At 41.1% G+C, this 14581-nt stretch overlaps 1 protein-coding gene across 2 annotated transcripts; it reads right to left on the reverse strand.

Annotated features, from left to right (window-relative positions):
• Positions 1-222: 222 nt before the first annotated feature.
• LOC109044312 (uncharacterized) lies at positions 223-9293 on the reverse strand. Of its 2 annotated transcripts, none has more exons than XM_019061966.2 (2): positions 8585-9293; positions 223-5674 (listed from the first exon to the last, which is right to left on the reverse strand). In XM_019061966.2, the coding sequence occupies exon 2, from the start codon at positions 5589-5591 to the stop codon at positions 2163-2165; it is 3429 nt and encodes a 1142-aa protein (XP_018917511.2). In that variant the 5' UTR covers positions 5592-5674; positions 8585-9293; the 3' UTR covers positions 223-2162. The 2 variants fall into 2 exon arrangements, with proteins under 2 accessions (XP_018917511.2, XP_072154058.1); XM_072297957.1 differs by having other exon boundaries at positions 8567-9293.
• Between the last annotated feature and the right edge of the window lie 5288 nt (positions 9294-14581).

Raw genomic sequence — 14581 nt, forward strand, 5'->3', positions numbered from 1 at the left:
TATCGATTGAAGGCAAAGCAGCCTGATTCATCCGGAATCGATTGTTCTACTCACATTTAATTGGACGAAAAACAGTCTTGCCAACTACATAAGACGACATGACACTGCATGACATGTACAGCTGCGTTTTAAAATGTCTAACCTACTATTTTTTAATGCAATAAATTGAGCCAATTTATATATTGGTGGTTAAAATATGTAAATAATTTCGATTATGCGGTCTCTTGTATGATAAATGTAACTTTCGAAACGTTCTCCATGTTTTTATTCATTTGTGTTATTATTAAATTCTGTGACCCTCCAGAGGAAAAGGGACGTCAGTCTACAACAATTTAAAAGGAAACAATTGAGCCTAGAGCATGTATGAGTATTTCACGAACATTTTTGGACAAACATTCTCAAAAAGTCAAACCGAACCGAAGTTTTAGTGGTGGCAAGTATGAAGTTCAAAAACGTAGTTGCGAGGAAAATGTATTTAAAATTCTAAAATGTCATGTTTAGAGCAAAAAATGGCTAAATCTAACTGTAACTGTACGGACTTCACGCTTTGCATCGGCACAAAATGCGCAATGCCGTCCCTCAGGCAATTCTCTAGAATACTGGATAGTTTTCCGTTGAAAGCTTAGAATCAGATTATTTTACCCACCTGAGAAAACTCATTCTGCTTGAAATTTTACCACTATGGATAAGGGTACCTTTTTATGGACGGTCTTTTATTTTTTAAATAATAATATTAATCAACGAATGTTTTTTCTGCAAGGTACTAAAATTATCTATTTGACTGTTAAAGTAGAAAAAGAAAAACATATTCCAACGAATGCTTTTTTTACAATCATTTACGAACTTTGCACTGCTGACTTGATACGAGCATTCTGACATGTAGATCGCATTTAGCAAACAGGAACCAGCGCGATTACAGGGTTGAAAAAATGTTGCTTATTCATAATTATCTTGATATTCGTCCAGAATAGCAGATTTGTTTCACTTACCACCGTAAAATTGTTAATTTTAAAGGAAAATAATTGTGTAAATCTAAAAACCGTACACATATTAAGTGTTTTTAAAAGAATAGAAAAAGTTGCATGTTAAAACACTGTAATCGCGCTGGTTCCCTTTCGCTAAATGTAATCCATGTAAAGATACATTGGAAACGCATAGGAAACTATGCTGCGAGTGGGAAATTTCTAAAAATGGAAACCGTAATCTCTTTAAAAAATGAGGAAAATCAATAACAAATATTGCAGTTATCTTGAATTCCTTAAATTCAAATCTATTCGCTCATTTCTTTTAAATGCTGAGTCATCTCTTTGGATCAGATCTAGTTCCTCACCCTATAAGAACCAATAAAATGAAAATTAACAATTATTCCCCTCTAAAATCATTATTTTCTCCGGTTTAATGGACACCCAAAGTAAGTTTTCATACGTACAAACTCACAAAAATTTTGGGCTCCAGACCTAAAATCACCAGAGGTGAATTTACAGACAACGCGGTATCGCAGACTGAATTAAAATAGGATGCCGTGTGATTCTAAAACTACTCATGACAATCAGGATCTTATAATCAGCAATCCAGCTAATATTTCCCCTCTTTAAGGGCAACTACACTGGAGGAACCAAAACTTTCAAACATGTTAATTGGCTATTTTCAACTATCCTGAGTGCAAAAACGTGTAAATTGGCTATTTTCAACTATCCTGAGTGCAAAAACGTGTAACAAAACGATGATACAAATGAACTGATTGTTTCCAAAAGGGAACAAATCCATTCTCCAGGTGAGCTCCACAAAGCCAGCATTTTTACGTAGGCTATGGCTCATCTAGCACTGAAAAAAAAAAACACATTGGATCTAGAGTCCAGACTCCTGAAAACATTGACAAGAAAAAATACTCTTGATTCAATCGGATTTTTGCTTGAATCAAAACGAAATCCGCTTAAATTAAGAGGCTTGGTTTTGATTTAAGTTAGATTCTGATTGAGTCAAGAGTACTTTTTCTTGTCGATGTTTTTAAGAGTCTGGACTCTAGATCCAATCTGTTTTTTTTTTTTTTCCAGTGAGAAAATGAACTTGTTCCATTTTAGAAACAAACCGTTCAAACATAAAAGACTAGAAGACGCGTCTCATATTCGAATGTGAGACCAACAATCTTGACGCATAAAGTACTACCGCCGATTCGGGCTGTTTTTCCTTGGACTTCTTTTCCCGCCGGAGGCCGAGTCCCCGAAGTTCTCATCGCGGATGGACTCGAGGGAGTCCGTTTGAAAAGGATCCACCACAGTGACGTATTCCAACGGCGGCTGCGATATATCGTCCAAATCCATATCGTCCAAGTCGTACGCCGCACTTCTACTCTGTCCTTTTTCTTGCGAATACCTCTCCCTGTAGTAGCTCTCATAAGCCTCGTCATCTTCGTTCTCTTCCTCATCGATCGCAGACTTCAAAATCCCCTTTAAATGCGATTTATGACGTGGCGGGTTCTCCGGCTCAACTCTGAAGAGCATACTGAACGGCTTGGCCACCACGTCCGATAGTTTCTTCAGGATCGACGGTCCCCTCGACTCGGTGTCGACGAAGTGGACCCTCTCGCGGAAGTCGCCTAAATGCTGGTGCTCCACCGGCTTGTAATACGACCTCGACGCATGATTATGGCATTTCTGGAGGTTGGGGATCTCGAACCCGAAATCGGAAGGCTCTGGTGGTGGTGAACTCGTGTAGTACTTGGACTTGAAAGACTTGTGTTGGTGACCGCAGCTCGGTTGATCTCCGTAGTAACGGTCGAAACGAGTTGGAGAGTGATCGAATCGGGGTGAACGTAGACTCGGTGGTAAGTAGTCGTCGAGGGACTCCAGGATATCGTAAAGTCCATGCGTATGCGACGGCATGTAGGGTGGTTCGCCGGAGGGGTAGCAAGACGAGAGCGGGTCGAACGAGGCCTTGGGGTGCACCTGATGATGTGCGTGGTTGATCAACTGTTGGTGGTGTCTCTTCGTGGCCATATCCAAACCGTAGTTGAAAGTCTGCGAGGGTGACTTGGGACGACCGTAGAGCGACGACTCCTCCCGAGGTTCGGCCTCTCGACGTTTGGCCTGGAACGGGATCGACGGGTCGATGATGGAGCTGGGGAGTGGTTGTCCGGGCTTGATGTTCGGGTCGACAGGGGGAGGTTGCGGGGTGCCGTGGTAGGACTTGGGGGATTTCGTGCGGGTGTAGAACATCGCCTGGCCGGTGCCATAGGGGGCGGCGCGATATTTCGACATGTCCGATACGAATTCGGTGAAAGGGAGGTTGATGCTTTGGTAGTTGTTCAGAGGCGGCTCAGGGAACATGGACTGATGCTGTTGGAAGGGTGTTGCGTACTCGGGCATTCCACCAAAACGTGAGTCGTTGTAGGAACTATACTTATCGTGCTCGTTCTGTGACCAAGGTTTCGCGTTATTCTTCATGACGAAAGAACTTTCCGACGGGCACTTCCTGGTCCTCAACGGTGATCTAACCGGTTGATCTAAATTCAAGTTCACATCTGAGTGACGTCGACCCATGTTCTGCTGCTTCAGCCTCTTCAAATCCTCTACTAAGTCGTCGTTCTGGACAGCAGCCTTTTTCTCAAGCAGTTGTTTGAGTTGGGTCAAATTGTATTCATCCAAGAGCTTATCAAGCAACTTTGCTCTGTCCGTCTCAGTATCCTTCTCAGCTTTCGTTTTATCTTGCCCAGCTTCACCAGCTCCTTTCGACGACTCGCTTTTCGATAACTCCTGAGATCTCTTGGCCGATGCTTTATTCTCGCAGTTCTTCTGATCCTGTTTCTCACTCATGGGTATTATGTTATTGTAAATGTTCTGCAAGTGTCTGCTCATTTCCACCGGGTCGTTTGAATTCTCGGGGAGAGGCACGAAGACATACACACCGTTGGTTTTATTGTTGACCGTCGTCAAAGGTGACTTCGACCGTTTACCATTGTTGTACAGTCCGAGCTTTGCCATGGCGTCTGGACTGCCCTCGCACTTGACTTCGCTGAAAGCACACGTGCAATTTTGGTTGATCAGACTATGCGTCATCATTCTCGTATGATCGTCCGGCTTGTATAAGTGAGTCATATCGCGGACTTCCAGATTTTCGTAGATGTTCCGGCTTGGATTACAGCAGCCCTTTAAATCTTGTTTTAGATTAATATGTTCCGGCTGTGCGTTGACGTGTTCGCCTTCCCGGTAGCAGCACCCATGCAATTCCCTCTGCTTCGCTGGCGGGTCGTTGCAAGGGCATTTATCACATCTATCCTCTGGGGTCTCGGGGTTGGAGACGTAGTACTTTGTGTGATGTTTGAACTTTTGACCTCTGGAGGTTTTCGATGGTTCTGTCGTTCTTTTCACCTCCTCCTCAATGTCGATCTCTTTCTGATGCTGATTCGGGGAAGGCGCCACCGTGTCTTTCTCCGGTACCGTCTCGCAACTTTCCTCCGATTCTGTGTCTTTGCGATTCGTAGGCGGTCTTGCTTTGTCCTGCGTGTTCTCTTCCTTCTTCCGCCTCGCTTTACTTCTTGGCAACGGCTCAGCAGTTATATTCAAACCGATATTTTGCAACTTCTTGGCTATCTCGTTCGTTAAGCGCGTTATCTCACTATTTTTACAGGTAACTTTCAGCCTATCGTTTGTTTCGCCCGTATTTATGTCCAATGTTGAATTTTCATTGTGGTGAGATTTTTTCGAGGAACGATCCATTTTAGATAAATAATGCTCATTTTTCTTAATATTCTTATCGCTCCCATCCGATAGGCGATTGTGGCCCCTTCTGCCACTTTGCGCTAATGAAGTATCACTTTTGCTGACTATCCTGAGGTCGCTGCTTTTAGTTTTCGAAAGCTCACTGTGTTTTTGGCGGTATCTTGACTTTTCGCCCATGCCGGTATTATCATAGTACACCGGTCGGTTAGATATGTAACAGAGCTTGTTGTTTTTATCCCCATGGAAGTAACCGTACGAATTGCCCGAATCATTATTCAGCATTTTATTGTACTCTCGAACGGAGAGAAGATTATTGCTGCCAGCAGGGCTGCGAACGTATGACGGCTCTTTTTTCACGGGGGATATATTTCTATGGATATTATGGTTTGGATTGAACCTATTATAGTTTAAATTACCATCTGTATTCTTGTAATATTTGCTAGTTTCGCGCACGTACCTAGGTTCTTCATCCGAGTCCTTGTACCTTCTCTCTTCCTGGCTCGAGTAAGAGTAGTTCGAAGCTTTCGGGATGTTCTCGATGCTCGGTTTGGAAGAAGGAGGAGCATAGTTATAGAGACTATCCGACTTATCCGGTGGTTTCACCCTGCTGAGGTGTGATTCTTTAGTTTTAGTTCTACTACGCCTTGCTTGAACGTGCTCTCTGGCTGGCGCTTCAGGTTTTTTCTTATGCGACTGTTTTTTCTCGAATGAATAACCTCGGTGCATGGTTTGCTTTTCATAGTTACGTAGGTTGCGTGGAGAGCATTTTTGTGTAATTAGTTTCGAATTTAAGTGTTCCTCTGATTGACTGGAGTCTGTAGTATCTGAAGCGCGGACTTTCTGTCTATAATTTTTGTGCAGGGATTTTCTCATCGGTTTGTGTACTTACGACCAATCCGTTTCTCGTCCTTCCTTTGCATGCTTTCAATCAGTTTGCGATGCACTGTCTCTTGACTCTGGAACAAAAATTACGATTTCTTTGAGAGAGAGAAAAGATTTTAAGAGAAATGCAAGCGAGTTATTCTCACAAAGTTTTGTTGTCGAGTTATTTCTTTTAGAGCTCAAGGTCAGATATTACACTGAAAAAAAAAACTCTGGCTCTACGAGCCGTAATTACGGGTTATATAGCACTACCGTACGTTTCGGGTGAGGAAACTGTAAGGCCCCCTTTCAAGCATCAGACCATTGGCCCCTGAGCCGGGAGCTCTTATTACTACGGGGTTTTAAGCTGTTGCTCCGACTCCTGAGTACGGGACTTACGGTTTCCTTACCCGAAACGCACGGTAGTGCTATATAGCCCGTAATTACGGTTTCTGGAGCCGGAGTATTTTTTCAGTGTATCAAAGTAGTGTATTCAGTTTTTTGCGGCCTGTTTTAACGGCGCTTGCAATTGGACTGCATTTTGCAATTTGGAACTATAAATTCTGGCTTATTATTTGGAACTATAAATTCTGGCTTTTTTAAAAAAAACACTTGGGTACATAGGGAAACTAATGGCACATACGTTGTTTTTAAACCGGGCCAGAATCCATAGTTCCAAATTGCAAAATGTAGTCCAATTTATGTATCATTCATTTGCTTACCTCGTTTCAAACACCACCAAGAAATAATAATTTTTACCATCAATATTTTTATTAAAAATGCATAAGTCAACCTCTGAGGACGCAAGTGTTTCGACAGGTAGGAGCTTGTTTTGCCTATTGGTAGTGATGAAGGCGCGCAACATATATTACTTCAGAGCGTAGCTGCGTGGAAGTAACATAACGGTAGCCTTTATTTAAGAGGATAGGCAAAAATACATCTTACGCGTTGGAATAGTTACATCCCTCCGAAGGATGACAGACGTCCTTCACTTTTATACGAAACTCGAAAACCAATAATGTGCATGCCAATATGGATTCTGTTGCAAAATGTGGAATGAAAAAACAACGAAGGCGATTTAGTTACACACAATTAGAACATGAGGCATCCATACTGTCGGAAGATACCTATTTGCATGCGAATTAATGGTGAGACCAGGAAATGCATCGATGGCCAAAGTGTGAAACCGCACGTATCTACGTTTACGACGTTGCAGACTTCATTTTTTCTTCAGAAAACTAGTCAACATAGTGCCCTGAAAACATTCTTGATTTTTCCTCTCATTTAGTAGAATATTCTCCATAAAGTTTAAGCTACAAAGTTGGTTTGTTTTTCTTCGGAAAATGAAATTAGAGTGGAAAGTTTGAAACTCCGCAATGGAGATACGTGGTTTTGCACTTTGGTCATTGATTTACATTTGTCGCTCAAAAACTCACTTGTTTCGGAAGAATTCCTCTATTTTGATCTATTTAATTTTTTCCCTTCTCTACTTAAGAATACTTGTCATATTTTTCTGAATGGAAGTATTTTATGGGAACACCAAAACCAGCATCCAATTTTTTTAAACTGGAGCAAAATTCTCATTGCAGAAAGTAATAATTTGGGAAGAATCTCCGTTCGTTATTTGGACTACATTTTGCAATTTGGAACCATAAATTCTCGCCTGGTTTAAAAACAACGTATGTGCCATTAGTTTCCCTATGCACATAAGTGTTTTTCCATAATAGTTAGAATTTATAGTTCCAAATTGCAAAATGCAGTCCATTTAAGGAATGCTGGAGTAATACGGTTCATCATTTTTCAAGAAATAAAAAAATACAGTGCCTTCCCCAGCAATGGTAAAACTTTTGAGATCATTTTGCAAATATTTCAATCCACAATACATGTTATTTTCTGATTGCATATGCACTCATCAAAGTTCATAGTTTACCACATATCTCCAAACCAAAGGCACCTTTTGTCACGCTTCGGGGGATATTGATGGAAAATGACTTCAAGCCTTATTTTAGTGTCCTTTCAAATGAAACCAAATTAAGGCAAGAACAATTCATGAATCGTTCAGCATTGAAGATTGCGCCTCAAATCTGAGGAGAACTCTTGGGCCATTCACAAAAAATGCGTCAAAAGCTTTATCGTATTCGTAGTCAATATTGGTGCAAGCCGTTTAAAGTAAGATGTTTTGATGGACTAGCTATTTAATGGCAGCTGACAATAGTGCCAATATTTCGTCGTTCCCCTTACGAAAGAACGTATAAATACGTTTCAATGTTGCCAATTATCCCCTCACATATTGCGTTTTCATCAGAAAAATCTGTGGTACCTACTTCTAACTAAAAATCTCACTAATTTTTCTTTTGATCTTATGCGATACTCAGACAAAAATTTTGAGAAAAATTGCACTGGTTCATTCTTTTGAAAAATTAAATGTGCGAGTCAATCTTGCAACCTTGGAAAGGAGTTACGTTTTTTGCCCGGGAAATGCCGATTCAAGGCACAACTCAGTTCTCCTAATATAACAGGACAATACTTTTATAATTTGCACCTTGATTAACTCTAGTATAAAAGAGTTATGAATCATTCTCTTTTACTTTACAGAATGATTGACTTCATGTAAAAATGAGCTAGTGAATACATTAGTGATTAAATTGGATCGCATTTAGCAAAAAGGAACCAGCGCGATTACAGCGTTGTAAAAATGTTGCTTCTTCCTAATTATCTAAGAAATCTACCAGAATAGCAAATAGTTTTTGCTTCCCACCAAAAAATGGTTGATTTAAAGGGAACATAATTGTGTAAATTTTAATACTGTACTTTGAGTATTTTTACAGGAAAAAAATAAGTTTTCTGATTTTGAAAACACTGTAATTGCGCTAGTTCCTTTTTGCTAATTCCGATCCAACTGTACCGTCCCTTTTCTGATGACATTTTGTTGGGCGAGATCACCACTGATTGAAACTGGCCGGAGAAAAATTAAAGAAGGAACTTACAAAGAATAGAAAATGTACCTAAATATAGAGAGAGGTGTAGATTTTGATTGAGAACTCTGCCGAGAGAAGCTTTATTTGGATCCAGAGAAGAATGTCGCATTGAAAGCGATAACTGTCACAGAACTGGTATTCGTCTAAATATAGCAAACTCTAACAACACAATCAGGGACGCGTCAACCTTCGACTAGAAACTAGCACTCGAATTGGAGATACGGCAAGAATCTCGATTCACCTTGTTCTGTTCAATAAATCAAATGAGTTCATTATTTTTATGATGAAAACGAAAAATTTTAGCACTTGTTAGAAATTTGGAGGTTAGACCTCGCACTTGTCAACATTCAGTTTCAAAATACGAATTCCCGCTCAGGCACATCATATGATAAGATGCGCGCCCCGTAGCCTTGGAGAATCTGCGATCGCCGCTTGTCTTCACGAATGGAATGAGTTTTCCTCCTGAAAAAATTTCTGTTGATTTAAGCAAAATATGCAAAAATTTAACCTGCTCACCGGAGAATTATATTGCCACTGCTAAAAACGCACGGTTTTTAAAATCAGATCTACTAATCACTGTAAAATTTAGTCTCATTTTTTTCTTTTGTTTGCAAATAAATTTTGAAATTGTAAGTATGTAGGCGTTTTCCATAGTTTCGATGATTTAATTTTTGTTCGTACAGTAGCAAGCCGTTTCAGAATAGGAAAGTCGTGCCAACTGTCAATTCTCTTCCCAGAATACATTTTCGACCAAAAAAATGTCTGCATAAAATCAGTTTGAATAATACATCTTTAAGTCCTAATTCAGCTCTAATTTTTTATTTTTATCTATCACGGTACACCTTATTCATCAGAAAATTTTCTCTCTAATTATTTTTCAAGATTTAGAGAATTTTACTAGTGATTTTTTTCGCATCGCTTATGCAAGGACTCAGTTTTTTTTTAATTTTTTTTTTTTTTCAATTCCCTTTATTTCTGCATTATGTAAAAGCGGTTATCAATCGCCTTAGTATCCCGTACTTTAATCGGCTATCCTCTCACCCTAACCATTTGGCACTCAGTCTTACTGACAATAGTGAAACTGTTCGCAGGCTTAAACGTACGCACGTACTTGATCTTTTTCTTACTCAATTGGATTTAGATGCATAGCATTTTCTGGAGTTACTTAACCTGTTATCTCTTAACTGTATCCATTCCTGATGAAACTACATACCTATCCTACATTACCTGTTCCATTGTCCCATAATTGTGTTTTGTTGATCAGCTGTTTAAGATTAGCATTAGCTTCATACCGCTCGTCGTCATGGCTTTTCATTCGTGAACCACCGCTAGCGCTATCTGCTGGAGAATTTAGAATGCTAAGTTCCTCCCCACCCGTTTTAATATGCCAGTGATCATATTGTGAGGCGTCCTATCCAAAGTCAACTGAATACATATATTGTAGATTGTTGTTAAAATACCAATAAAAAAAATAAAAAAAAAAAAAAAAAAAAAAAAAAAAAAAAAAATTAAATCAGCTTCCAAAAATGCATTCTAGTCCTAATTCAGGTGTAATTTTTGATTTTATTCTATCACGGTACACCATATTTATGAGAACTTTTTTTTTGCAACTTCATTTTCCGGATTTAGAGAATTTTGTGATTGATTCTTTTCGTAACTCCTATGCGAGGTCTCAGTATAACCTGACGGCGGACAGTGGATCGAGTCTATCAGTGAGGTCGGACACGCCACTTTTGACTTCATGTTTATTTCGTCACTTTTTAAATTTTAATGAGTTTGTTTAGAAGAAAACTTCACGAGGGCACCAATGGAACCAATTTTGGAACCCTAAAGTTTGTATGGACGGAGTTATAAGCGTTTAAAGTTCCCAAATTTTGTCCGACCTCTCCTATTGACTCGATCCACTGTAACTGGCGCTTACCAGGTTTTCAATTTTCACTCTGCGCTCACCGCGAGCCAAACAATAGCCCATCATCTGAGTGTTAACTTACGATGTCGCTGCATTGGAAGAGGGAACGATTTAATCGCCGTCGTAAAATCTACATTGAAAATTATGTAAAATGTAGTGTGGTGGCGCGCTGATCGGAAAAGAAAGCTGATTGTGAGCCATAAATTATTGTCATCCAACTCTTATGCAGTCGTGCGATGAGTTGTTATACATCGAAACAATTAAGGTCGCCTTTCGTCCTCGCCGACCGATCCAGATGGATTTCGCCTGCCGCCGACTCGCCTAATGATCCATCGTTGCAAAATGTATCGCGAAATTGTATTATTTGTGAAAGAAAACTTAGTGCTGAACTCGTTTGCTCATTAATCTCTTTTTTTGATGCGACAGAAGAATGCAATAGTTCGAGTAGACATGATATGTGGATCGCGTGAAGCAGAAAGGAACCAAGCTACATTAGCTGTTGCCAAATTAATTTGGCAATTTAATTTTCTACATGCAAACAGTTGTGCGGATTTTTGCGCAAATTTCAGTTACTTTTCTGTATGGTTCGGAGCAAATCCCTAAAAATTTCCTGAGGAGTCCGCACAAACGTTCCCTTGTAAAAAATTAAATTGCCCAATGAAATTCGGCAATAAGTGATGCGGCTTGGTTTCTTTCTGCCAAATGCAGTCCAAGTATTCATCTGCAGGAAAGAAGAATTTTGCTGTTTTTGGGAGAGTTTTGCAGCATGCATCGTTAGAAAGTTCGGTATAAAATTTGAAGTGCATTTAACTTTACAGGCTATTTTACGCCCACAAAACTGAGTGCGGAGCAAAATCGACTCTTTATGTGGAATAAACCCCGTTCTCACAGAGTATAATCAAAGTTTTTTCTCCGTGAACTCCACTACCACTCTCACAGACCTGACCTGACTAAGAATATCACTTGAGTCCTGAATGTGGGGAGGGGGAGGAGGGCAAAATAGACTTCAGAGTGAAATGCATTCTCAGTTCTTTAATAGGCGTTGTGAGGCCGTTCCTAAATTTCGTAACGCACTTTTTCGGTTTTTTTTTTTTTATTTATTATTATTTAAAAATTCCGGCGAATATATTTTCCAGTCCTCACACAGCAAGCTATACAGACCTTCCTTAGAATGGTGATTTTAAGGCAAGACCGCAAAAACGGCCCTCGGTGAAGAAATATCGATATTACCCCCGAAGTCATTTGTTCGCCTCCCGATTGCACGAACACAGCCCGGCAGTTAAACGCGCACGCATATCGAATCAATTCCCTCGAACGTGGAGCCAAACCGCATCATACACATAACTCGCCGCCGAGATGTTATCAAAATGGTCGGAATTCGAAAAAAAGGAGCACGACGCACCACCGAGTCGGGGGTAGGGGGAGGGGAATCGCTGGGGCGGAGACCCCCTCACCACGGGGGAAACGGCGGCCCTTCACTCCTCCCGTAACCAGTAGTGTTCATTAATTATTCTCCACTCCGCGGAGCTGGACGCTGCAAAACGACGCAACTGCACTTCAAATTAAAGTACGACGGACACGTGTTTCGAGGCTGGAGCCGAAATGCAGTTGCGCGTTTTTCCCCGGGCAGCTCCGAATGACTTAGGCCCGAGCTTAGCGAAGAATCCGCCGAAACGGAGGACGGATGAAAGAGAGGAGCGAGCGAAGATGCGATGAGAAAATAAAAGGGGGGCCCTTCGACGAAGAGAGGGAAAGTGACTGGATTTGCGTGAACTCATACCGCCGAGAGCGAAAAAACACGAATCCTCATGTGCTCGGTATCGAAGATACGCGGTTTTTCCTCCAGCACAGCAGCGAGGAGAGATATGGGGACGTGAGAGAAGGGGAGGGGAGGCTAAGACGTGAGGAAGACCGGTTAAGAAGGAGCAGAAAAACGAGCGATGCAGATTTCTGCCACTTAAGCCGTACTCGAAGAGATGCATTATTCTGTGCCCATGCAACCGGAGCGGCGGGTGGGAGGGGGGGGGGGGGGGTCAAGGGTGGAAGAAAAATGAGGAGGAAAGAATGGAGCGACAGGTTGATTTTTTCTTGAAAATCCGAGTAATCTGATTGGCCCGCGGCGGTCACGTTATCATGGATCCTCGAGATTCGCCTTTAACCGCGACGCTGCGCCCCGGGAAGGCGAGGCGAAAGCGCGGACGCGCGCGGGGTTTCTCGACGGACTTAGGTTGTTTTGGATGAAAAGTAAAAGCACGACCCGACCGGGGGTGAGTGGACGGTGGACGCTGGAGCTCGTAATTCGCCGTGTCTTCTCCCGCGCGGGCACGCCGCGCCGATTATCCGCGCATTTCGCTCGTTTATCAATTTATCCTTTTATCCGTTTATTCGTTTATTCAGGGGGCACCCGATTAATGCCTCCTCGCCGGGCGTTCCCTACCCGGCCCCCCGGCGGAGTGTACCTCTGCCTCGCACGGAAGGTTTAGTTGTAAGAGTAGGCATGGGGCCGGAAAAGTAGCCGTGAAGATGGATATATTACCATAGACATAGGAACGGACTAAACCGTAGATAGACAAACTCAAATATTTCAGAAATATAGCGACAGACAAAACCATGGCGAAAAAGATGCACATACATATAGGTCGCTTTATAGCACTCCCTCGCGCTCTACGACACCTACCCTCCACTGCTCTCTGTCGAACCACAGTCCTTGGGGCATTGAGCATCCGAAGAGCGAAAAAGATACCCTTTAGAATAGCTATGATATGGGTTGGGGCACATTTTCAAAGTATCACTGAGAAATGATCTTGATGTCTTTTAACGGAGAATTTGCAGGTGTCTGAAATTTGATGAATTTCTTGTCGTAGTGGAAACTACTGGGAGAACTGAGCACAATGATACCCTTTTTTCATTAATTGAACAATTACTGGAGGAGACATGACAAAATGATTTAACCTCCTAAAATGCATTCGTTTTATCGGGAAATGCTGCCACGTAACGTCACTATGCGGTGTATATCCTCACTTTGAAATCTATTTTTATACTATTTTCCACATCAGAAAGTTTTTGAAAAAACTACTACAAAATCAGCTCTCTCAGTTCTTTCAGATAGGAATAAAAAGTTTGCGTGCAAATAATTCTCTATTCCAAAAGAGCCTCTCGTTGGTTTTCATTAGTCAGTCCATTACTTACCTCTTTCGTCACTCCCACTTTCCGTATTTCTACCAATGGGATCTCTCCCATTTCTATTTGTCTTTTTTTTTTTTTATCATTTTGTCGATCAATTTCAACAATCAGCCCGCTGGTTTCTAGATCATCCCCCGAATTTCTCCCAGTGCGATACAGAGATTTTGTTCACAGTTTTAATCACATATTTAAAAGAGGAGAACCCATTCATCACGAATACACTGTATAAAATCTCTGAGCTTGAAAGCCTACCCTCAACCTGCTTTCAGAAATAGTTCATTTCATTCTACCGCTCATTAGATGGTCGGAGTAATAAAGTCGTTCAGCAATCATAAAAACACCGGAGCGCTCTCACTGTAACATCCCGCTGTGAATTCGCCGCAGAAATCATGTACCCAACCGAGGCGGTAAGCCGTATCAATAGACTGGTTTCCCATTTGCAATTTGCGAGGTATACTAAACGGGGTTACATTTTAAATAGTAATTATGGCGATAGTGAATGACTTACCAAAGCTTTTCGATATTTGAGAGCTCGGCTAGCAGCTGATGGTGGAATTTTGCAATGGTGTAGTACTCAATTTGTCCAATGACAAATTTTAATTACTTTTATTTCCGAAAAAGGTTCCAAAAAAACAGGAACAAGTTTTCCGGAAATATCTCTGAAAGGCACTATCATCCCTAAAAAATGGGGGAGGGTCTCTGAATAGAAATTGATGTGCACAATCGCCGAAACTGCCGTTTTATATTTAGCGAAACATACAACTATTTGCTTGTGAATAATTTTTTGGTCCAGTAAAAAATAGATTCGACATTCACTCGTCATAAATTGACTCATAGTTTAGAAGAAAGGTGCGTAATATTGTTCTTGATCTTAGAGAATTGTAATTGGAAATAATTTATGTATAATATGTGCGTTTATCGTGCAGCAATTA

The sequence above is a fragment of the Bemisia tabaci genome, chromosome 3 (genome assembly GCF_918797505.1).
Source record: "Bemisia tabaci chromosome 3, PGI_BMITA_v3".
Lineage (NCBI taxonomy): Eukaryota > Metazoa > Arthropoda > Insecta > Hemiptera > Aleyrodidae > Bemisia > Bemisia tabaci.